We start from the raw sequence: 24,313 nt of genomic DNA, 5'->3' as shown, positions 1-24,313 counted from the left end.
TCATACATTTCTACTCATCTTTCTCAATTTTAAGTCATTGCTAATACAATTCATGTAGTAATATTGAAATTAATATTACATAAAAGACATGTGCTGCATAAAAGGTTTAATTGTATGCTTTTTTAATGTATAAAATATTCCATTCTTCAAGCCGTGTTGAAGGCACAGCATACTTTATTTAATGCTGTAAATATGTTGAAGGCACAGTATACTTTAATTGTAGGAAGATGTTTACTATGGTGTTTTGAAACCATGCTCAGTTAGTATGTATTCATCAGTTCATGTTCATAATATTTGTTTTTAAAAGTGGCACAACTTAATGATTGGAAAATCCTGTAGGTTCACAACTTATTGTAATGCTTTGTTCTTTATTGTCAACATGTGTGTACAAATATGTATTGAATATAATCTGCAGGATTATTATAAAATAAAATTAATAAATGTTTCCTTTTCTCATCCTATCCCTGATACCTGCTTCATTTTTTAAACTTTAATGCTTTGCCACTTGCATGCCCCTTTTTTTCTGTCTCCTCACTCTAACACAACTTGACTGCTTGTTAGATGCTTGCACTGAATTCTCTAGAGAAGAATTGGATGGCATAGACAGAGAAAGCTCTCCAAAATCAGCTATTTTCTCTTCTTCAACCTCTTCTCTTGAGTTGCTCGGCAATTGCAGTGACCCTTGCTTTCTTCAGCTTGACTCCTGTACTTTGGAGGAGAGCTGGTTCATTACCCCTCCCCCATGTTTCACTGCAGGTGGTCATGCCCCAGTGCAGGTGGAGACCAGTCCAATGGAAAATCTTCTTATTGAACACCCCAGCATGTCTGTATATACAGTGCACAATGTCCGAAGCAATATGAGAGAGAACAGCAGGTCTGTTGAATATGAGAATGAAACTATCAGGTAGGTTTGTAGAAATGGTGATGTTGAAACTTATAAAATACAAATTGGGAGTTACATGAAAAAGAGAACTTCTGATCATATTTTAATTTTTAAAATTTACAAAATGTACATTCTTTAAATTACAAAACATGGAAACTTTATTTTGATTGAGCAGAAACTCGAGACATGAATATCTAAGACACAGCATGTTGAGTGATGAACTTGGTGGATACTAGAACTGAAATACAGACTATTGTAGTCCCAATATTTATTACAAAAATATAATATGGCAATCTCAAAACTGTACTACAGATTGATATTTAGATTTTCAAGTAATAATGTCTTGCCCAAAGTATTGTTGAGGAATGAAAATTGTAAAGTTGCACAAAAGCTGAGCCTTGATTGTGCAACTATATTTCTTTAGAACTTGAAAACCTGTCATTTTTCATAAAACAAATACATAAGACTCCTTTGATCAACATTATTTGGACTTTAATATTAAACTCCACATGTAGTTGGGTGAAGAGACATGATTTCCTTTTCTATCCAACATCAAGTTGATTACATTTGCTTTGGTTAGCTGACATTCTGGTTATCCTACAGGACCAGTAATCCATAGATCTGTCTGGAGACATACAAACATATGAACAAGGAACAACTCTCTGTTCTTTGAGCCTACTGTAGTATTCAATATGATCATGGCTGATCTCATTTTAATCTCAACTCTACATTGGTATAAAAGCCCTAATAATTTTTCACCCCTTGATAACCAAGAATCTATTGATCTGTGTTTAAATATTTAAAGACTACTGAATTTTGAGGAGGAGAATGTCAAAAATTCACATCTCTGAGAGAAAAAATTCTTCATCTCTGTTTTAAATGAGTGCCTCCTTATATTTAAATATGATCCTTAGTTCTAGACGTTGCATCCACTCAGTCAAGTCCCGTCAGGATCTTTATATGTTTCAATTAAGTCACCTTAATTCTAAACTCCAAAGGCTCAACCTGTCGAACCTTTTATCATCAGGCAATCTAGTTGTTTCAGGTATTAAGCTAGTAAACCTTATCTGAACTGCTTCCAATGCATTAACATCCTTTTGTAAGTACGGTGACCAATACTGTATACAGTGTGCCAAATATGGTCTCCTCAATGCTCTAAAGCATGAACTCGAATCCCATCTTGGCAGTGTGGGGATTCAAATTCAATTTAAATAAATGCAAAATAAAGAGCCAATATCAGTAATGACCATGAAGCTTTTGTATTATTGCAAAGATTCACAATTATCCTTCAGGGAAGGAAACCTCACCATATGTGACTTCTGCAATGGCGTTGTAACCATCTCGAGAACAATTAAGGATAGATGATAAGTACGTACTTACAGTAGGTCGGTTGACTCAGTTGGCTGTGTGATTGCCTCACTCTGTATCACAAACCAAATAGTGTGGGCTCAGATCCTGCACTGGCTGAGGTTACCATGTATATCCTACCTTCTCAATCTCTCCCATTATCTAAGGCACAGTGACCCCCAGTTTAAACCACCACCAGACGTTTCTCTCACTAATGAGAGAGTAGCCCATGGTCTGGTGAGACTACGGTGACTTTACCTTAACAATAAATGATTTAAAGAAACTTTGTGTGTTATTTGAAATGATACATTTCAAACTAGTAATCTAGTTTGAAAATTAGTGGTATTTTTGTAATGTAGGAACATGCCTGCTAAGAATATGTAATTGCACCTCTTCGTGTTTTTGTTTGTCATTGATAAAATGAAAAGCTTAAACTTACATTGTGGGCATTGAAAAGTGTGGATGAATAAAGAAATCTTATAAGGAGGTCCTGATCAGAATAAAATGTGTTGCTGGAAAAGCGCAGCAGGTCAGGCAGCATCCAAGGAGCAGGAGAATCGACGTTTCGGGCATGAGCCCTTCTTCAGGAATGAGCTCATTCCTGAAGAAGGGCTCATGCCCGAAACGTCGATTCTCCTGTTCCTTGGATGCTGCCTGACCTGCTGCGCTTTTCCAGCAACACATTTTCAGCTCTGATCTCCAGCATCTGCAGTCCTCATTTTCTCCTGATCAGATTAAATATACTTGAAGAATGGTAAAACTGACTATTCGACAATTTAAGACCAAAATCATATTTAAAACTTTTAAAGTTTTCAGTTCTCACGGAATGCAAAATAAATGCAATGTGCAGTAGCAATGAATGATTACTACATAATGTCAGGGCAAAGTGTTCCTTACTAGACAACTTGCCAAAAAAAATTGGTTTAATTTTTAATTTTTAACTTTAATTTTGCAGTGCACGTGTTCAACCTAAACAAGAGTTCCTTTTACATTGTTTAAAATTTGAAAAGAAAAGCTTTCTTAAAGGGATAATTAAATCCATATGGTTCAGCTATTCTTTTGTTAATTTTTTCTAAAATGCTCGTATGATATTTTTGCAGCTGTTTTTTATTCCTCTGATCAGATCACTCTAAAGTGTGCGCCGCACTTTTATAATCTGTTCAAACAGAGTTGTAGAATAGTTATTTCTAGAAAGTAAGTAATTTTCCACTGATAGACTCTCAAAAACAGTACCAATTCAATTGGCTATGTATTCCTTACTTGTAGCAAGTACATATAATCATAGGAACGTTATATTTATTTGATACTTAAATTGATTGGCGTGTTAACTTCCCAAAACCATGTGTGATGGTTATGCAAAAAAAGGAAGTTTCCCTATATTCAGCAGATACTAATTAATCAATATGTAGAATAACCATTGGTCCAGATGAATTGGCAAGAGAAAGACTGTAAGTCAGACAGAGAGAGACAGAAACATACATAAAAGAATTTGCTGGAAAGGATCAGCAGGTCTGGCAGCATCTGTGGAGAGAAATCAAAGTTAATATTTCGGGTTCAATGACCCTTCCTGAGAACTGATGGGAGTTAGGAAAAGGTTAGTTTTTAGGCAGAAGATAGGGTGGGGAGAGGTGGTAAAGAGTGAACGATACATGGAGATAGAGCTGAAAGCGAAGAAGAACAGATGGACAAAGCTAACCATCAGCCTGGGAGAATGCATAGCTATTAGTGGACAATTAGTGGCTAACAATGGGTAATGTGTAATAGCAGACTGTGATAACAAGGTCTGTGTGTAGAAATTGGAGTAAGCACATGTGAAGGTGCCTCAAGCCCTAAAATTGTTTAACTCAGAACTGAGTTCAGAAGAGTTCCCAAGTGGAAAATGAAATGCTGTTCTTCCAGCTTGCACTGATCTGTGCTGGAACACTACAGTAAAACTTAGACTGTGATGTTGGCCATGGAACAGAGTGGTGTGTTGAACTGGCAAGCAACTCAATCTTTTTTGCAGGCAGAACATAGATTTTCTGTGAAGCAATCACTCAGTCTACGCTTCGTTTCCCCAATGTAGAGGAAGTCATGTTGTGAGCAGCAAATGCAGTAGACTAGATTGTGTCAAATGCAGGTAAAGGACTGCTTCGTCTAGTAGGTGTGATTGGGTCCATGGATACTGAGGAGGGAGGAAGTAAATGGACAGGTGTTTCACCTTCTGCGATTGCAGGGGAAGATGCTGTGGAGCTTTGGGGGTGCTTGACAGTGAAGGAGGAGTGGACCAGGGTGTGCTGGAGGGAATGGCCCTTACAGAAGGCTGGAGTTGAAAAATGTGGTGCTGGAAAAACACAGCAGGCCAGGCAGCATCCGAGGAGCAGGAGAATCGATGTTTCGGGCATAAGCCCTTCTTCAGGAATTCAACTCTGGTCTCCAGCATCTGCAGTCCTCACTTTCTCCTTACAGAAGGCTGACAGGGAAGTGGTGAGGAATGTGTCCGGTGGTAGCATCCTGCTGGATGTGGTGGAAATGGCGTCTAATGGTCTCTGGATGTGGATGCTGTTGGGATGGCAGGTGAAGTCAAGGGGGACTTATCACTGTTGTGGGAGGGAAGGTGGGGGATGAGGGCTGAAGTGCAGGAGATGGGTGAGGGCTCAATCAACAAGAGTGCTGGGGAATTGTTGGTTGAAGAAGAAGATGAACATTTGGGAGGCCCCTTCTCGAAGTTGGCATAATCAGAACAGGTGTGATGGAGACAGAGGAACTGGGAGAATGGAATAAAATCTTTACAGGAAGCAGGGTGTGAGGATGGGTAGTTCAGATAACTGTGGGATCGATTGGTTTGTCATGGATATTGGGGGTGGGCCTATCCCAGAAATGGAAACAGATGTTGAGGAAGGCAGACAGCAAGGTCAAGGTAGGTTCATTGGGATCGACTGATGAGTAATTTTAGTTCTGTTTCTTCATCTCCACCTTCATGTAAGTAGACTGAAAGCATGCTTAAGGCATGGCAGGATAGCTTGACTATGTGGAGTGTCCACCCTGTGCCACATGAGTTAAGGACAGTTTATGTGGCCTAGATTATAGTGTGCTGCAAGTGTCTCCAACTGCAAAAACTTGAGCTCTGGGTTTTGGAACTTGAGCTTTGGCTGGAGTCACTGTGGTACATCTACGAAGTTCAGAACTATGTGGATAGCGCGTTTATTGAAATTGTTACATTACAGATCAAGTCCAAGCAAGCACAGGAAATTTGTGACTGGTCGCTAGACTGTCTAGAGAGATTAAGCAGGTTCTGTAGGCTTATTGTTTTTATCTTGCAGGCTAATTGTTTTTCCACTTTGGATACTGGTGAGGGTGATGATCAGAAGAATGTAACAAGAGCCAAACTTGTGATCCTGCAAGTGATTCAGCTCCTTGGAAAGGGAAGGAGCTTGGAAGGATAATAATAGGTGATTTAGGTACCTGGGGAAACAGACACATGTTTCTGTGGTTCTGGATGTCACTTCAAGTCAGTATGTTGCCTCTCTGGAGTCGGGGTTGACGATGTGACAAACTGGATGCAGGAGATTCTTTTAACAGAGAATGAACAGGGCGGCACAGTGGCTCAGTGGTTAGCACTGCTGCCTCACAGCAGCAGGGATCCGGGTTTGATTCCAGCCTCAGGCTGGAGTTTGCACATTCTCCCTGTGTCTGCGTGGGTTTCCTCTGGGTGCTCCGGTTTCCTCCAACAATCCAAACATGTGTAGGTCAGGTGAATTAGCCATGCTAAATTGCATTAGTCAGAGGGAAATGGGTCCAGATGGGTTACTCTTTGGAAGGTCGATGTGGACTTGTTGGACCAATGGGCCTGTTTCCACACGGTAGGGAATCTAATCTTACACAAACAGTTAGTGGGCATAATAGACACTGGCAACAAGGAAATGAGTAGAAAGTGGGAAGAAGTCCTGAAAGAATTTGGGGAACTAAGGAAGAGATTCAAAAACAGAACCTTGAATGAAGTAATCTTAAGCTGCTCCCAGTACCACGTGCTAGTGAATGTAGAATTAGGAAGATTGAGCAAATGAATATCTAGTAAAATGGCAACAGGAGAGAGGGCTTTAAACTTCTGGGGCATTGGGACTGGTTCTGGAACCAGTGCAAGGACAGGTTACATCTTGACAGGACGGGACTAATGTCCTCATGAGGCAATATGTTGGTGTTGTTGGAAGGGTTAGTCTAACTTGTCAAAGTGATGGGAACCCAAAAGGAAATTCAGACACAATAAAAACAAAGCTGGTATGGAATGTAGAAGAACTGTGAATGAAAGTGGAAAGTAATAGAAACAAAATCTCAAATCAACCAGGGTCAGTTTAAGGAATAATGTTAAAGGCAGAATTAATCACTCCATCCGTGTACATGCAGCACTCACAGCAAGGTAGGTGAATTGACAGTGCCAGTAGAAGTAAAATTTATTTGCTAATACAGAGATATGGCTGCAGAATAACCAAGACTGGGAACTAGATATCAAAAGAATGATCAACATTTGGAAGCGTTAGACGAAAAGGGAACGGTCAGTATAATTTTGTCAGGACATCACATCAAAACAACAGGATGTATAACTTGATTGAAGGTAAGAAATAGCAAGTAGCAACAGACATTAGTAGAAATGGTTTATAGGCCGTTAAATAGTCTACTTTTCAAATGAGTAAATCTCATGAGCAACAATGCTGTCGACGAAGATTGTGTTTGTGAGAACCTGGCCCTTGTTGCTTCCTCAACACATTAATCTAGAAAATAATTTTAGAAGTAGTAGCATTTGTGTAATTTGAAAAGATTAATTAATAATCTGATTGTAAAAGAATATTGATGGAATAATGGCCATAATATGATAGCATTTTCCATTATGTTTAAACAAAAATGTTGTTTGATCTGAAACTAGATTCTTGAGCTAAACAATATCAATCTGTATGCATGAGGAGGAAGTTGGCTGTAGCTGTTTTGATGGTAAATAGTTAATGGCCAGTACTGAATGAAATAATTCTTGATTTTAACAAAACATATTCTTTTAAGTAACAAAGGTGTGAGTGCCCTGGCTAACAAGGGAAGTAAAGATAGACTTTAAATCAAAAGGGGAGGCATATAATGTAGCCAAACAAGTTGTAAGCCTGAGGATTGGGAGAATTTTGGAACTCTACAAAGGAGGACCGAGAAATTGATGAACAAAGAGGAATTCAATCAGAATGTAAAATAACAGAACATAAATGGATTTAGAAAACTTCCATAGGTTTTTGTATTCATTCATGGAATCATGCAGATGACACCAAAATTGGAGGTGTAGTGAACAGTGAAGAAGGTTACTTCAGAGTACAATGGGATCTTGATCGGATGGGCAAAGGGCTGAGGAATGGCAGCTAGAGTTTACTTTAAATAAATGCCAGGTCCTGCATTTTGGGAAAACAAATCTTAGCAGGCCTTATACACTTAATGATAAGGTCCTGTGGAGTGTTGCTGAACAAAGAGATCTTGAAATGAGGTTCATTGTTTCTTGAAAGTGGAGTCGCAGGCAGATAGGATAGTGAAGAAGGTGTTTGATATGCTTTCCTTTATTGATCAGGGTATTGAGTATAGGAGTTGAGAGGTCATGTTGCGGCTGTACAGGACGTTGGTTGGGCCACTTTTGAAATGTTGCATGCAATTCTGGTCTCCTTCCCATTAGAAGGATGTTGTGAAACTTGAAAGGGTTCAGAAAATATTTACAAGGATGCTGCCAGAGTTGGAGGATTTGAGCTACAGGGAGAGGCTGAACAGGCTGGGGCTGTGTTCTCTGGAGCGTCAGAGGCGGAGAGGTGACCCTATGGAGATTTATAAAATCATGAGGGGCACGGATGGGATAAATAGAGTATTTCCGTACTGAACATCTCTAAGATTCTATTGGAAAAATTAATGGGACTGAAAGTTGATGAATCCTTCGGATCCAAGAACCTTCACCCTAGAATATTGAAAGAGATGATGGGTGTGTTGCTGATTCTCTTTCAAAATTCTCTTAATTCTGCAGTTGTGTCTATGTATTGCAAATGTAACTCCACTGCTTGAGAGAGAGAACATGGAACCTCCAGTAGTGTGGAAATATTTGCATCCCTTTTTTTCACATAAGCTCTACAATCTATTGTAAAGGATGTGTTTACTAGATATTCAGATAATAATTAACTGATTCGACAGAGTTAATGAGTTGCCTTCAAGGATCTGTGCAATCTACACAACGTGTGCACACCTACAGTGGTGTTTAAAGAGGGAGTTCCAGGATTTTAAACCAGCAACGCTGAAGGAATGGTGATATATTTCCAAGTCTGAATTGGGAGTGGTGTGGAGGGGATCTTGCCAATGGAGGTGTACCTACTGCCCTTGTTCTCCAAGATAGAAGTGGTTTGGTTTGATTTGATTTGATTTGATTTGATTTATTATTGTCACATGTATGTAAGTACACTGAAAAGTTTTGTTTTGAAAGCAGTACAGGCAGATCATAGTAAACAATGATGTACAGGTCAGAAGGTACTTAGAGTCAGGCATACAAGGTAACAACTGTACAGGAGGTGCACAAAAGCAAGATCAGCATTTAGATTAGAAATTAGAGACGTCCATTCAGCACTGTAATAACACTGAAGAAGCTGTTCTTGAACCTGTTGGTACGTATGTTTAAGCTTCTGTATCTTTTGCCTGATGGAAGAGGTTTGAAGAGAGTATTACTGGTGTGGGCAGGATCTTTGATGTTTAGATTAGATTAGATTACTTTACAATGTGGAAACAGGCCCTTCGGCCCAACAAGTCCACACCGACCCGCCGAAGCGTAACCCACCCATACCCCTTACCTAACATTACGGGCAATTTAGCATGGCCAATTCACCTGACCTGCACATCTTTGGACTGTGGGAGGAAACCGGAGCACCCGGAGGAAACCCACGCAGACACGGGGAGAACATGCAAACTCCACACAGTCAGTCGCCTGAGGTGGGAATTGAACCCGGGTCTCTGGCGCTGTGAGACAGCAGTGCTAACCACTCTGCCACCGTGCCGCCCACACGGGGATGTTGGCAGCCTTTCTGCAGCAGTGAAAAGTGTAAATAGAGTCCATGGATGGGAGGTTGGCTTCAGTGATGGTCTGGGCTGTGCACACAACTTTCTGTAGTTTCTTATGGTCCTGGGCAGAGCAGTTGATGTACCAGGCCATTATGCACCAAGACAGATAGCTTTCTATGGTGCATCTGTAAAAGTAGGTGAGAGTCCTTATGGATATGCCAAATTTCCTAAGCCTCCTGAGGAAGAGGCATTGATGTGCCATCCTGACCATTGCATTTACGTGGGTGGTCCAAGACAGATTGTTGGTTATCATACTCTTAGGAACTTGACGCTCTCAACACTCTCCACTTCAGCTCCATTGATGGAAATAGGGATCCTCCTCCTTTCTTCCTGAAATCAATGATCAGTTTTTTTTTTGTTTTGCTGACATTGAGAGAGAGGTTGTTATCATTGCACCAGCACCAAGCACTCTATCCCCTTCCTGTATTCAGACTCATCATTGTTTGATATTTGGCCTACAACGGTAGTGTTATCAGCAAACTTGTAGATGACGTTTGTATGAAATTTGGCCACACAGTCATGTGTGTAGAGGGAGGTACATTAGTGGGATGAGTACGCATCCTTGTGAAGAGGCCAGTATTGAGGATTATTGTGGAGGAGGTGTTGTCGCCTATCTTCACTGATTATTGTCTGTGGGTTAGGAAGCTGAGGATCCCGTCACAGAGGGCGGAGCCGAGACCTAGTTCTTGGAGTTTTCAGATTAGTCTGGTCGGGGATTATGGTGTTAAAGGTGGAGTTGTAGTCGGTGAGTAGGAACCTAATGTAGGTGTCCTTGTTTTGCAGATGTTCCGGGGATGGGTGTAGGGCTAGGAAAATGGCATCAGCTGTGGATCTGTTTTGCCAGTAGGCAAATTGCAGAGGATCGAGGTAGGCTTGGATGCTAAAAGTGATGTGGGCCATGACTAACCTCTCAAAGCACTTCATGATTATGGAGATCGGAGCTACTGAATTGTAATCGTTGAGGCACGTTGCATGTGTTTTCTTTGGTATTGGGATGATGGTGGTCTTCCTGAAGCAGGTGGGGACTTCACATTGCAGCAAGGAAAGAGTAAAGATCTCAGCAAATACTTACACCAGCTGGTCCACCTCGGATCTGAGTGAACAGCCGGGGACCAGCCAGTCACCTTCCTCTGGTTTACTCAAGAAGGCTGATCTGATGTCTGGTGTGGTAATTAAGGAACGTGGGTTGATGGTGACTTTGGTTGGAAGGTGGTGTCTAGGGAGCCTTGGTGAATTTCTGCCTGCATTGTATTGCTGCTACTAATGTGCACAAACTATCCTGGATGATGTCAAGCTTCTAGAGTGCTGACGGAGCTGTACATATCTAGAACAGTGTGGAGTATTCATTCCTCACCATTGGCACTTTGCTCTGACCATCTTCCCTTGCTTGTTCCAATGGTTCCTTGCCTGTATCTTAAAAATCATTATTTCCTTTTCTGCTACCTGTCTCGCAGCAAGATTTGATCATCAAAGAAGGTCTAACTTATAGTAATAATTTTCTTCAAGAGTGTTTTACATAGAGCTATGTGAATTGCAGAAAGGGGACACTTCAGGCACATCATGGCAGTGAAGTTGGGGTCTTGAAAGGAAGGGGACTGAAGAGGTTTGTCAGGAAGACACTGGATGGTAACATTTGAAGGTGAAATGGACAGCACCTTTATCATTTGTTTAAAGATACTGGTATTCTCAATATTTTGGAACTATTGAGCCTTTTATTTCTTTAATATCTCTTCTGCAATTAAACTCCAGCTGCAAACCATTCTCTCAAACTTAAATATATAAGTAAATAACTGTTAAATAAGTCTATTTAAAACTTACTTGGTAAACTTATCAACTAGATAAATTTTACCAGTTATTATAATAAACCTACCATTAAAGGACTTGTCCTCTTCCTGAGATCCCCAGCGCCACAGCTATCAGTCTTTAAACAATTTGATTCACTCCACATGATATTAAGAAATAGCTAAGGCACTGAGTATTGCAAAGGTTATTGGCCTAGACAGCAATCCAGAAATAGTACTGAAGACTTGTACTCCAGAACTTTCTGTACCCCTAGCCAAGTTGTTCCAGGGCAGCTACAACAGTGGCGGATAATGTGGAAAATTACCAAGGTATGTCCTGTTCGCAAAAAGGGTTATTATTGGTTGAGTTACTTTTGTTCAGTCAGTGTTCCCTCCAGCAGCAGCAACGGAAAAAATCATTGACAGTACTATCACGCAACACTTGCAAAGTTTTCACTGATACTCAGTTTGAGTTCCACCAAGAGCATTCTGCTCCTAAACTCGTAGTTTTGGTCTAAACACAGGAATTGAATTCCAGAGATGAGAATAATTGCCCTTGATATCAAGACGGCATTTGACAGAGTATGGCATTAAGGATCTCAAGCTAAACTGAAGTCAATGTGAATCAGCAAAGCCTATTTGCAGATTAGAGTCATACTTAGCACAAAGGAAGATAGTTGTGGTTACTCAAAGACAATTCTCTTACTCCAAGTACGATCTTCAACTGCTGCATCAATTATCTTCCTTCCATTGTAAGGTCAGAAGTTGGCTGATGAATACACAATATGCAGCACCATTTGTAATGACTCAGATACTAAAGCAACCGGTCCTGAGCAACACCTTGGCTTGAATCGATATATGCTGAAAATGTGTTGCTGGAAAAGCGCAGCAGGTCAGGCAGCATCCAAGGAACAGGAGAATCGACATTTCGGTCATAAGCCCTTCTTCAGGAAGGGCTTATGCCCGAAACGTCGATTCTCCTGTTCCTTGGATGCTGCCTGACCTGCTGCGCTTTTCTAGCAACACATTTTCAGCTCTGATCTCCAGCATCTGCAGTCCTCACTTTCTCCTTGAATCAATATATGGCAAGTAACATTCGGGCAAAACAAGTGCTAGGCAATGATCTAGGAAATAGCAGAGAATCTAATCTAATTTGTCTTGACATTGAATGGCAAGACCATTAATGAATTCCCCACTATCAATCATAAACTTTAAAACTACATATAAAACTATATAAATACTGTGGCTGCAAGAGCAAGTCAGAGGCTTTGAATTCTGTGGCAAATCATTCCCCCGTTGTTTTCCCCATGCTTATCTGCCATCTGCAGGAACAAATCAAGAATGTGAATGAATACTTGCCTGGATGGGCGCAGCTGCGAAAACATGCAAAGTTTCATACCATCCAGGACAAAGCAACTCACTTGATTTGTACACCATCCACCTTCAATGTCCACTGCTGTCAGTGCACAATGGCAGCAGTATGTACAATTTACAGATACATTCAAGTAACTCAGCAAGGCTCCTTCATCAGCAGTTTTCAAATTCATGACACCTACCTCCTGGAAGACCAAGGGCAGCAGATATATGGGAACACCATCCAACTACACATCCCCCCCCCCCCCCCTTCAAACCACTTACCATCCTGACTTGGAACAATGTTGCTGGGTCAAAATCCTGGAACTCCCATCTTAACAGTATTGTGCATGTCCCCCAACACATTAAGGACTGCAGTGGTTCAAGAAGGCAGCTCAGCACCAATTTTTTTTCTGCAACAATTAAGGATAGCGAATTTATGCCAAGCCAAACAAAAAATGGAAAATAGTGAAATTACACTGGGGTGGCATGGTGGCTCAGTGGTTAGCACTGCAGCCTCACAGCGCCAGGGACCAGGGTCCAAGTCCTGCCTAGGGCGACTGTCTGTGTGGAGTTTGCACAATCTCCCCATGGCTGCGTGGGTTTCCTCCGGGTGGTCCAGTTTCCTCCCAAATCCAAGATGTGAGGTGAATTGGCCATGCTAAATTACCTATTGTTTTAAGTGCATTAGTCAGGAGTAAATATAGGGGAGGGGAATGGGTATGGGTGGGTTACTTTTCGGAGTGTCGGTATGGACTTGTTGGGTTGATGGGCCTATTCCCATACTGTAGGGAACCTAATCTAATCTTACACATCATTAATCAGCAGGACCAATTATAAATTTCCAACAGGTTAAGATAAAGGTACTTGTGCATGAAAAATACATCAGAATAATAAAGCAATAGTCCTAACATTGATTAATAGTTGTCTTATAAAATCACAAGTAATGGATTTTCCTTCTAAATTGAGTCTCGATTACTGACTTGATGAGATATATTCATAGGCTAGGATCTATGCCATTCCTCGTGTAAATTTGGGCATTGTCAGGTCCATCACTAGTGTCAGATTGTTTGACTTTGGAAAGTATCAGCTAACCCTTCCTGACATCAGACACTGGGTAGGTATCAGAAGAGGAACATGATGAAACCCACCTTTCTTTTTTTTAATTTGTTATGGGATGTGGGCATCACTGGACTAGCCTGCATTTATTGCCCATCTCTTGTTCAGAGGGAAGTTGAAACTCATTGCTATGGGTCGAGAGTGCGGTGCTGGAAAAGCACAGCAAGTCAGGCAGCATCCAAGGAGCAGGAGAACCGACATTTGAGGCAAAAGCCCTTCATCAGGAATGAAGCTGTGAGCCGAGGGGCTAGTGAGATAAATGGGAGGGGGTGGGGTGGGGGAAGGTAGCTGAGAGTGGGATAGGTAGATGGAGGTAGGGGTAAAGGTGATAAGTCATTGCTAGGTCAGGTAAGGTGGTGAATTCTCTTCCCTGGAGGAAATTAGTGAGTCAGATGGGATTTTAACATAGTCACCATTCGGCTAGCTTTTTATTCCAGACTTTTATCAAATTCAAATTTCATCATACTTCATGAAAAATTCAAACTCATGCCCAAGAATATTAGCGTGAGGTTTTGGATTTTGGTCTGGTAAAACTGCCTCTTTCTATGTCAGGAGTTGAGAATAAAAACAACACATTCTACTGTCTCAGTTGCTTTGTGTCCATTTGTCCTATTCCCTCTATCTTTGATTTCACATTTTTAGCAGTTTGTCACCATCTCTAAACTGTTATGGCTTAAATTTCCTCAAAATAATTTATTAGTAACATTATCATCAAATGAAGTATCCCTAAAAAACAAGATATCTTTCAGGATGTCCAGAATGGCTGTGTCCAGACAGTGTTAGAGATGTATGCTGAAGCAGGCTTTCATGCCAACTCAAACCTGTGATAGTCATTGACCTGACGATGATGTATGGCATACTGGAAAAATGAATTGCTTTTTGTATGTGAATAGGAAGGGTTTAGAGGGATCTGGACTAAATGCTGGCAAATGGGCCTAGATTAATTTAGGATATCTGGTTTGCATAGAATAGTTGAACTGAAGGTTCTGTTTGCATGCTGTACATCTCTGTGACTCTCTGACTTCCACAGAGCACTGTTCTGGCTTTCTTGTTATATCGGTGTTCATGTCGACGGTCTGCCTCTCAGTTCATTTTATTGCTAAAATCATTGCCTTAGTTACCCAAAACAAAAATTGGTCAGCTTCTGAGCTCATGCTAATAATTTGGAAGTTGTAAATCCACTTTCTCCAATGGCAGATTCTGACAAACAACATCTAATATTTCAAAAGAAATTAAAGGAGAGGAACAACCTCATCCAGAAACCAGCTGATCCAAACAGAGAGCATTTGCCCAATGTTTCTTTCATATCTGAACACCTTGATAGAGTCTATAGCTGGACATTGCCCTCAGACATGCCTATCATGTTCACACTTCAAATTAATTGAAGACCAACTGATCTCTACTGTAATAAATTATCACTAGTATGCTTTCATCCATGCTAACTTCTCTATTTGAAAACATTACTTCACCATAACCATCATATTATTTGGAATTTTACACAAATACAGATATAGTGACAAGGTTGTTATAGAGGTTGAACAGTTTTATTGAGAAATGTCCTGCTTCCATTCACATGTGCAAGACTAACTAGATTAAATGATGCAGCCTTACTTTCTGTGATGACATAACATTTAAACTTGTTTCTATAAATATATACTACTTGTATCCAGCATACTTTTGTAACAGATTGCCCAATATGCTTTCACCACCATACCTGTCCTGGAAATATGCTGTCAACAGAGAATATAACTTCTACATCAGCAAAGACATGTTGAGGAATCCTGAGCAATCTAGCACCAACCCAGGTTAAATCAAGAAGGTTAGTTGGACTATCACTGAATCCCTTCGGCTAGCTCCCCTCAGCCTTGATGACGCATTGTATAAGACTGGAAGAAAATATCAGTTGAAATCCTTTTCGTTGAAGAATCCAAAGTAGGATCAAAATCCCTTTGCAAGCAACGGACAGTAATTAACCAGTCCAGAATCAGTCATGGTAAATGTCAGCATCTTTCCTATGGAGAGAAGATTAAAGCACCCCCATTATGAGACCCTCGCAGAACTACTCATCAGACCCAGGAACACATCTAAGAACATTACCATTACAGGGGGTTTGCAGGCAGCCTACAATAAAGCAGAAATCTAATCTAATCTAATCTAATCTAAAATAAAACAGAATCTGATGAGTCATCACACTTGAAAACTTCACTGTGTTCTCCACACAGATGCTACCAAACCTATTGAGTTTCATTAGCAATTTCTGTTTTTGTTTAAGATGTCCACACTACAATAATAAAGGTTTTGACTAACTTAAATGTTGGTATTAAATTTAATTTTTGTTGCTACCATACAAAATACCTATCAGAATGCCCATCCTAACTGCATTGTCACATCCGGAGCCCCAAAATGATCTTTTTGGTCATCTTCTCTTTCTGATTGACATTCTGTCACTTCATACCATCTGGAGCCCCCACAGGTTTCCCCGTGTATACTGAATATCTTTATTAATTTGTCACTATTAGACTGGTTGTCAAAGATCACGTCATGGATGAGTCACAACTTGCTGCCACCTGATATCAAGATCCGGTCCATTATTTTTAGCTCCTGTGGCAAATTCCACTCTCCTGCTTCTGACTGTATCTCACTTTCTAACCAATTTTGCAAGCTAAGCCAGAGCCAGTTTGCAGTTTTGGTGTCCTGAGCTGAGCAATAAGACTCACATCCAATATCTCACAACCCAATTTATTACCAAGTGCTCTTACTTAAACCTTTGCAGCATCATCCTCTGACACCTCAGTCTCTCAGTCCCTATATTTCTTAAGTATATCTTTGCAATCTTCAGATTTGGCAATGGTACTGTTTTCCTTACTATTCTCCTGTTTGCTACCTTCTATTAGCACCAATTGATCCAAACTTTTTAAAGTTTGTATTCTGTGCTATGCTATGGGCAGAGCACTGACATTGTGAACAAAAAGATGAGTGTTACTAGTGCAATAAACATTTATATTACTTCAGAGGTAAGGGAACAGGTAATTTGGTGAGGAGCAGTTGTTGAAAACAGTGTGTCTTGGTTCAAGAGAACTTCCTCAATTGTTTTAGCCATTGGCAATAAACAGCATTAGGAAGTTTCAATAGCACAACAAATGCTGCATTTTGCACTTATCAAATACTGTGGGAAAAATAGATTAAAATGATACTTGTGATAGTCTGCATTACATTTATGTAAAATTTAAATTTGTAATGAGTTATCTTGATAACGTGGATAAAGACAGGTTGCATAAATGATGTTCTGTTCTCATTCTAGGACTGAAAGCCCTAGCAGAGTAGGCCACCATATTCGCTGCTATGCAGCTACTCTGGCCACTCACACCAGTTTTGTAGAACAAGCCAATCAGCTTCGTCATGTTCAACGTGGTAAAGAACATGGTGCAAAACACCTCATTAACCGCAACAACATTCGCCGCCAAAACCTTATTAAAGAGTGCAACTCTCGACAAGCTAAGCACAATGGACATATTCTACACCAACCTTGCCAGCGCCAGTATAATTATTAATTGTCATTGCTATTTCAATTTTTAAAACAATGTTTTTGTTGTAAATACAGTATGTATATGTAACTTTTTATAGGATTTCATATTTAACAAAATTAGCAATCATTAATCACAAGGAGTATTTTAGGGTTTCTATTCTACTTTCTGGGTGCTTTAAAATCAGTATCACCAAATGCCTTGCTCTGAATGATAGGATTTTACTCTTAAAATCTACAAATCTCTTTGCAATCTTTTTCTTATATAGGATTCGTTTGTTTGTTAGGAATTCCATCTCCAAATAAAGATCCATTTTGTCTGTGCAAATGTATTTGTATTGTGCGTGCATATGTGCAACGTATAGCTATATTATAAAACGTGAATGCTGTCAACATAATCAGTAGCAAATGTTGCCTGGTAGATGGAATGATACTTTCAGATGTGCTTTGTTATGTGAAGTGAAATTTATCTTATTTCGCAACACAGTATTCTCAGGGACAGTACATTGTATAATTTTTTCTAAATATCTATGTGACAGCAAGGAAGTCCTATGTAAATGTATATTTCATTTTTATTAGAAATGGACCTTTTATGGATTGATGGCATTAATATTGCTCCAGGGTATTTATAAATAGTCAAAAATTTTGGGGCTACATATATGACTTCCCTCTTAGTGGCAATTTGAATATGTCTAAAAATGTTATGCTTCTATGTTATCCATGTTTTACCCCAATAAACTTGCTGTAGCTTTGACACTTTTTGATGTGGATGATACCTTGGTGCTCTCTATTTAAACGAAAGACTTTCCCCCAACTATACTTTGGTTTTCATATTTTACAGAGTAATGGACCTGCCGTGGTTATAAAATCTTTCCATTTAATAATATTTGTCTGTCCCATGTTCCAAAGATTTTCCTGCATTTTCTTTTGGAGAAATGTGATGTCTTGAGTAAGCGTGGGTTCTGGTAGCTGCTGAAGAATCATTTTCCCAATGCAGATCTTCTCCTGATTTTTTAGTACTGCAGAGCATATGAAATAATAAACAAATATCTGTCTATTATTTCATACTTAGGAAAACTTTTATATAACAAGATTTTACTCTGGATAAGTACCTTGAAGAAATAATTGGAAAATTAGAATAAATAACTGTACTTCGGTTAATAAACTTTTAAGGTTTTGCACACAATAAATCAACAAAAATATCTGTAATGAAATTTTTAATTCATTATCAAATTATCCAACCATGCCTCAGGATTTGTTTTTAAATTTGCAACTACTTTCATACATCACTGTTTTCACTACAGATAGAGGAAACTTTTAAAACCTTGCTGTCCAGCAAATCTTATGAAAGGCCTCATTAATTCCTCTTGGGTTGTCCAGAAAACCGAGTTAAGTCTATCTTTGTAAAATGCATAAACTTTAACACTGGTGAAGAAAATGTGATATAATATCTCTCTTTCATGATTATTTTGGATATTGATCACTGATAACATTGTGGTAGACTCTAATTGGATATTTGGTGAAATGCTTGCAGACATTTATGCTGTATAGAAAACTCTGTAGTTGGACGTTTAAGATAATTTAGTCTAACCAAACTGCTAACTGCTTTTGATGTTGTACAGGTTGATAACATTTGACTGACTTAATTTGTTTTCATAAAATCTTCTTTGTATCTTATTTCATCGAGAGTTGATTACGTTGGTTGTGATGAGATTAAAACAATAGAAAAAAACCTAAAAACAATTGAACAAAGCTTGTACGTGTTACTTCAAGAAAGTGTATGTTACATATAAAGACATTAAACTGTAGCTTTGGATTGATGAATATTTCGAACAGGGGTTCATGTTTGGTTTTGTTATATATGTGCCTTCCAGTGTAAATTCATTACGTCAGTACATTGTTTTGTGTTACATGTGAAGAAGATATGAAAGAGCCAGATGCTGTAAATATGACAAACAATGCAACTATGCACAGGAAGGAATTTGTTTGTGGAGTTACTTTGTACAGTTTATATTCATTTGAACCAGATCATTGATGAGAGAAAGCCTGGAGATATTTTAACTCATTCAGGACTTTATGAACATTTGACTGACTGGCATCATTATCCAATTTGCAGAATAAATACAGCACTTTGCCAAATAAGTGTGTCAACTTTATAGACTTGTAGAATTAGTGATATAATTTTATTTACTAATTTAGTATATGGCTATTTATTAGTGATTCTAAAATGTTAACTAGTGCAGTTTGCACAGTGAAATTGTTTTTTAAAAAAAAATGAATATTTTCTAGTTGTCTTTCCATCCACGTAACCGGAATATGTTCCTTGTTTTAAGTTCTAATAATGGTTTATTTCTTGCTTGTATTAAATGTGGAAATGTTTAATTTGTCAATAAATGTAATAATTTGAGTTTGATTATTGTCATTTTTTAATAGAAACAAAAGCAGAACAAAACAAACTGCTAAACTCTAAATCAGTGAGGTCTAAATGATATCATTGCTTTTGGTGTGATTGTTGAGAGGATGCTGGACATTGAGATGGGGAGGTGAATGTTTACAAGTTGTGGCCCAAGTGGGAATCAATTTTACAGGAAGGAAAGACTTGAGGTCCTGCAAGCTAGGATTTAGGAGCCATGTAGGAAATTACGAGCAATAGCTCAGTGATACTAATCTCAGGGTTTCTCTAATTTCCGTGCATTGATGAATATTGAGAGAGTATGATAAAGCAGTTTAAAAACTGTCTAGAGAAATGCTTATAAAGTATCTGGGATCAGTTTACTGGAACATTGGGACTAGTTCTCAGTTATAAGGGACAGTTTGAGGTGAACAGGTTGATTCCAACGGACCGATTCCTCCATGGGAAGATAAACTACCTTGCAGGAGGGTTTAATTTAATTTTTCAGGGGTTTGGAGCATTATGAAGGAAGCAAGTTGCAAAGAGGACTGGAAGATACAAACAGTTTGAGTAAATAAGTTCAGAGTATGAATAAAACAGGAAAATATTTAGCAGTCTAAGGTGGGTATGGAGCACATATGGGTAAATGCATCGATCATCTAATAAGGTTAATGAGTTGCAAGTGCAGTCATCATATTGAACTGTGATGTAGGCCTGTCTCAAAGAAGGAAAAAACTGAAAGCTTGATATTCGAAGAGAATTTACTTGATCAGTGTTTTCAGTCGTGCATAACTAGAAGGGGGCCAGCTTTTGTGAATAGGCAGAGATCTGGCTCATGTGGAGACATTGCCCTTTATAAAGTTCACATGGCTGTTCAAGCTGCTTTTGTGGAATTAAGTCAGGTAAGTGTATTTTGTTAAAAATGTTTAATAAACAAATAATTGGTTTGTTCAGAATAATATTGGACATATCACAGACCATGATGAGGATTGTAAACTTCAGGGGGATGTTAGTGGATTGGTGAAATAGGACAATAACAGGCAGATGAAAAAAATGGAGGGTAGTATGAAGTAGGAGAACTGATGAGAGACAGTATCATATTAGAATTTTAAAGAAGTGCTGGAACAGAGGCACCTTTGTGTGCATATTTATGTCTTTGAACATGATAGCGATGTAGAGGCTATTTCAAACGCATCTAGAATCTTTAGATTTATTAGTAGAAACATTGTTTATATAAGCAAACAGGTTACAATTATTGGGCTTCAGCTGGAGTGCTGTGTTCAATGCAAACTTTCAGATGATCTTGAGACCTAAAAGAGGTTTTGCAGAAGAGATTTATTGGAATTGTACCTGTCATTAGCAACTTCAGTTATGTTGAGAGATTGGTGAAATTCACATCATGGTCCTTAAAGCAGGGAAGGTTAAAATGAGATTTGATAGAGGTGCTCAAAATCATGATTAGTTTTAGAAAGGGAGGAATTTAGAACAATCATCATCATTATTAGGGAAAATTACTGAACAAACTATAGGAGTTGAAGGTACACAAGTCCCCAGGACCTGATGGCCCATGTTATAGGGTCTTCAAGGAAGTGACAGCAAAGTTAATGGTTCCATTGGTTATAATGCTTCAAAGTTCCCTAGATGCAAGATAGGTTCTAGTGGATTGGAAAAATGCTAATATAATGCTGTTATTCAAAAAGGGAGGAAAAATAAAGGAAATTAAAGATCAATTACTTTAACATCTGTCACTGGGAAATTGTTAGAATTCATTATTAAGGATGTAGCAACAAGTCATTCGCATAGTCAAAACACAATCCATTAGAGTCACCATAGTTTTATGAAGGGCAAATCATGTTTGACTAATTTGCTAGAGTTCTTGGAAGGTGTAATAAGTGAAATGGATAATGGGAACCTGTGGTATTGTATATCTGGACTTCCAGAAGGCATTTGATAAGGTGCAATACAAATGGTTAATAAACAAGATAAGATTTAATGAGGTTACGGGTAATTTATTTGCTTGAAATCAGACAGTTGGGCTAAATGAGTCTTTTCGTGGTTGGCAAGATGTAACTAGTGGGGTGCCATACAGTTCAGTCCTCAGGACCCAACTATTTACAATCTATATCAATTCTTGGATGCAGAGATAGTAGGTACTATAGCCAAATTTGTAGATGACACTAAAACAGGTGGGAAAGTAAGTTACAATAAAGAAATAAGAAATTTACGAATAGATGGGGATAGCTAAAGTGAATGGGCCAAAATCTGGCAGATGGAGTTTAACAAGGATAAGTACAAAAAGTACAAAGAACTTTACAATATAAGAACAGTCCCTTCAGCCCACCAAAACAGCGCCAACACATGATGCCTTTCTGAAATAAAAAAACCTTTTGCCTCTACACAGTCTGTATCCCTCTATTCTTTGTCTATTCATATGTCTGTCAAGATGCCTCTTCAATGTTGCTATTGTATGTGCTCCTCTGACAGTGCATTTCATGCACTTACCACTATCTGTGGCCTCTCACATCTCCGTTAAATGTAACTACCTTAAACCTACATCCACTAGTAATTAACATTACTAACCTGGGAAAGACTCAGACTATCCATGCCTCGTTTTTTTTTGTAAACTCCTATCAGATTGCCCCCTCATCTTCCAAATTCAAGTGAAAATAAAACAAGTTGTCTCATCTTTCCTCATAGTTAATACCCTGCAAACCAGGTAACATCCTGGTAAACCATTTTGATACCCTCTCCTAAGCCCTGACATCCTTCTTGTCATGTGAAGACCAGAACCAAACAAAATATACCAAATGTGGCTTTGCTAAAGTTCTCCAGCTGTAACGTGACTTGCCAACATTTATACTCTACACCTTAACTAATAAAGGGAAGCACACCATATGCCTTATACTTGCATTGCCACTTTCAGGAACTGTGGACCTGTACACTTAGGTCCCTCTGTATGTTGATGCCACTAAGGTTCTGCCATTTACTGTATACTTCCTCTTGCATTAGCAGTCCTTGATATATATTTATAATATAGTATGTATAAGTCATAATAATGTATATAAATGGTTTGGAGGTGGTCTGATTAGTAAGTTTGCGGATAATACAAAGATCCTCCTGGATCCAGGAGGATCTTTGTATTATCCGCAAACTTACTAATCAGACCACCTCCAAACCATTTATATACATTATTATGACTTATACATACTATATTATAAATATATATCAAGTGTGATGTTATCTATTTTGCTCAGAAATAGAAAGGCAATCTATTGTCTAAATGGAGAGAAACGTCAGAGTGCTTCAGTTGTAGGCATCTGTGTGTCCTTGTGCATAAGTTGTAGAAAACTAGTACACTAGCAGTTAATAAGCAAGGCAAATGGAATTTTGGCATGTATTGCTGAAGGAATAGAATATACAAACAGGGAAGTATCCCTGCAAATGTAAAAGGCAGTAATGACACCATACCTTTATTCAGTTTGTTGAGAATATAAGAACACTATTTAAAAAAATAAGAGCAGGAATAGCAATTCAGTCCCTTGAGCCAGTTTCACTATTCAATCATATCATGGGTGATCTCATCTTGGCCTCAACTCCACTCTCCTGCCTGCTAACTAAATGTGGATAATTTTGGTGCCTTACTTGAGTTTTGTTGGAGGCAGTTCACAGGAGATTCGCTAGATTGATTCAAGAGATGAGGAGTTTGTCTTATGAAGATTGATTGAGCAGTTCAGGTCTATACCCTCTGGAGTTTAGAAGAATGAGAGGAGATTTAATTAAGGTGTATAAGATGTTATTGGGGATTGTTCTCTCAATTTCCACTCCAATGAATTTGTGGAGAGTGTGGTGGACATTGAGTAAATTTAAAAAGGAAATAGACAGATTTTTAATTGAAGGATTGAAGGGTAATTGGTTAGCAAGCAGGAGAGTGAAGTTGACGCCAAGATGAGATCACTCATGACACTATTGAATAGCAAAACAGGCTCAAGGGACTAAATTGCCTATTCCTGCTGTTAGTTTTTATGTTGTGTTCTTATGTTCTCAACAAAGTGAATAAAGGAATGGTTTCCAGTAGCAAAAGAAACATGGATTTAAGATGGGCAAAAAAAAAGTCAGAGGCAAAATGACTTTTTGCACAGCCGATTATTGAGACCTGAAAGCTGTGCCTAAGAGTTACAGGAGCAAATTCATTAGTAACTTTTGAATGGGAGTTGGATAAATACTTGAAAGGGAACAAAATGGCAATTGACAAAGAACAGAGTGGTGAGAGCAATTCAGTAGCTCTTTGAAAGTGCAGATACAGGCAGAGTGGGCTGTTTTGTATTAATCTATAATTACATTACCTGTAGACACATTTCTGCAACTTTCTTCTGTCTAACAATTTAAAGAAGAAGCTTGTAGCCAAACAACCCAATTTCTAAGTTATGACATTACAAGTATCAGTTTTATAAGTGAAGCATTTCATGCACAGTTGAGCAAAGCTATCTTAAGAACCAATCATACAACTATCCCCTCAAATATACATCTTTGCTTTTTCAGTTCCCTCCAGCTGGCTTCCTGGAAAAGCCTCCTTTGAAATTAGCTATTCAGCTGATGTTTGGACATAGGAGATGTAAGTATTTTGTAATGTACTTTCTTGTTGTAGATGCTAAGTGACACTATTAATCTATCTTCATACATTTCTTGCTACAATTATCTGTTAAAGTTATGATTACTTAATCTGGATTACTGCTCTCTTTCAATTATTGAGGTGCCAAGATTTGAATACCAGCTTAAATTAAACTGCAATGGTGTCATGAAATCAAGTCCAAGTCTTTTTT

The 24,313-nt window shown here is 38.7% G+C and overlaps 1 protein-coding gene across 1 annotated transcript in view; it reads left to right on the top strand.

Moving 5' to 3' along the window:
- The window catches only part of tp53inp1 (tumor protein p53 inducible nuclear protein 1), a 34,334-nt gene extending 14,826 nt beyond the window's left edge, over positions 1-19,508 (top strand). The window contains exons 3-4 of the mRNA XM_087986545.1: positions 562-904; positions 16,880-19,508. Of these exons, the coding sequence (XP_087842671.1) occupies positions 562-904; positions 16,880-17,129 (593 nt within the window). The 3' untranslated portion in view covers positions 17,130-19,508. The remainder of the gene's footprint in view (positions 1-561; positions 905-16,879) is intronic.
- The last annotated feature ends 4,805 nt before the right edge of the window (positions 19,509-24,313 follow it).

This window comes from Chiloscyllium plagiosum, unplaced genomic scaffold (genome assembly GCF_037043375.1).
Source record: "Chiloscyllium plagiosum isolate Xiang-an unplaced genomic scaffold, Cpla_swu_hap1 HiC_scaffold_4, whole genome shotgun sequence".
NCBI classification, from domain to species: Eukaryota; Metazoa; Chordata; class Chondrichthyes; order Orectolobiformes; family Hemiscylliidae; genus Chiloscyllium; species Chiloscyllium plagiosum.
Note: the sequence above shows the minus strand (reverse complement) of the source record. Positions and strands in the feature narration are given on the sequence as shown.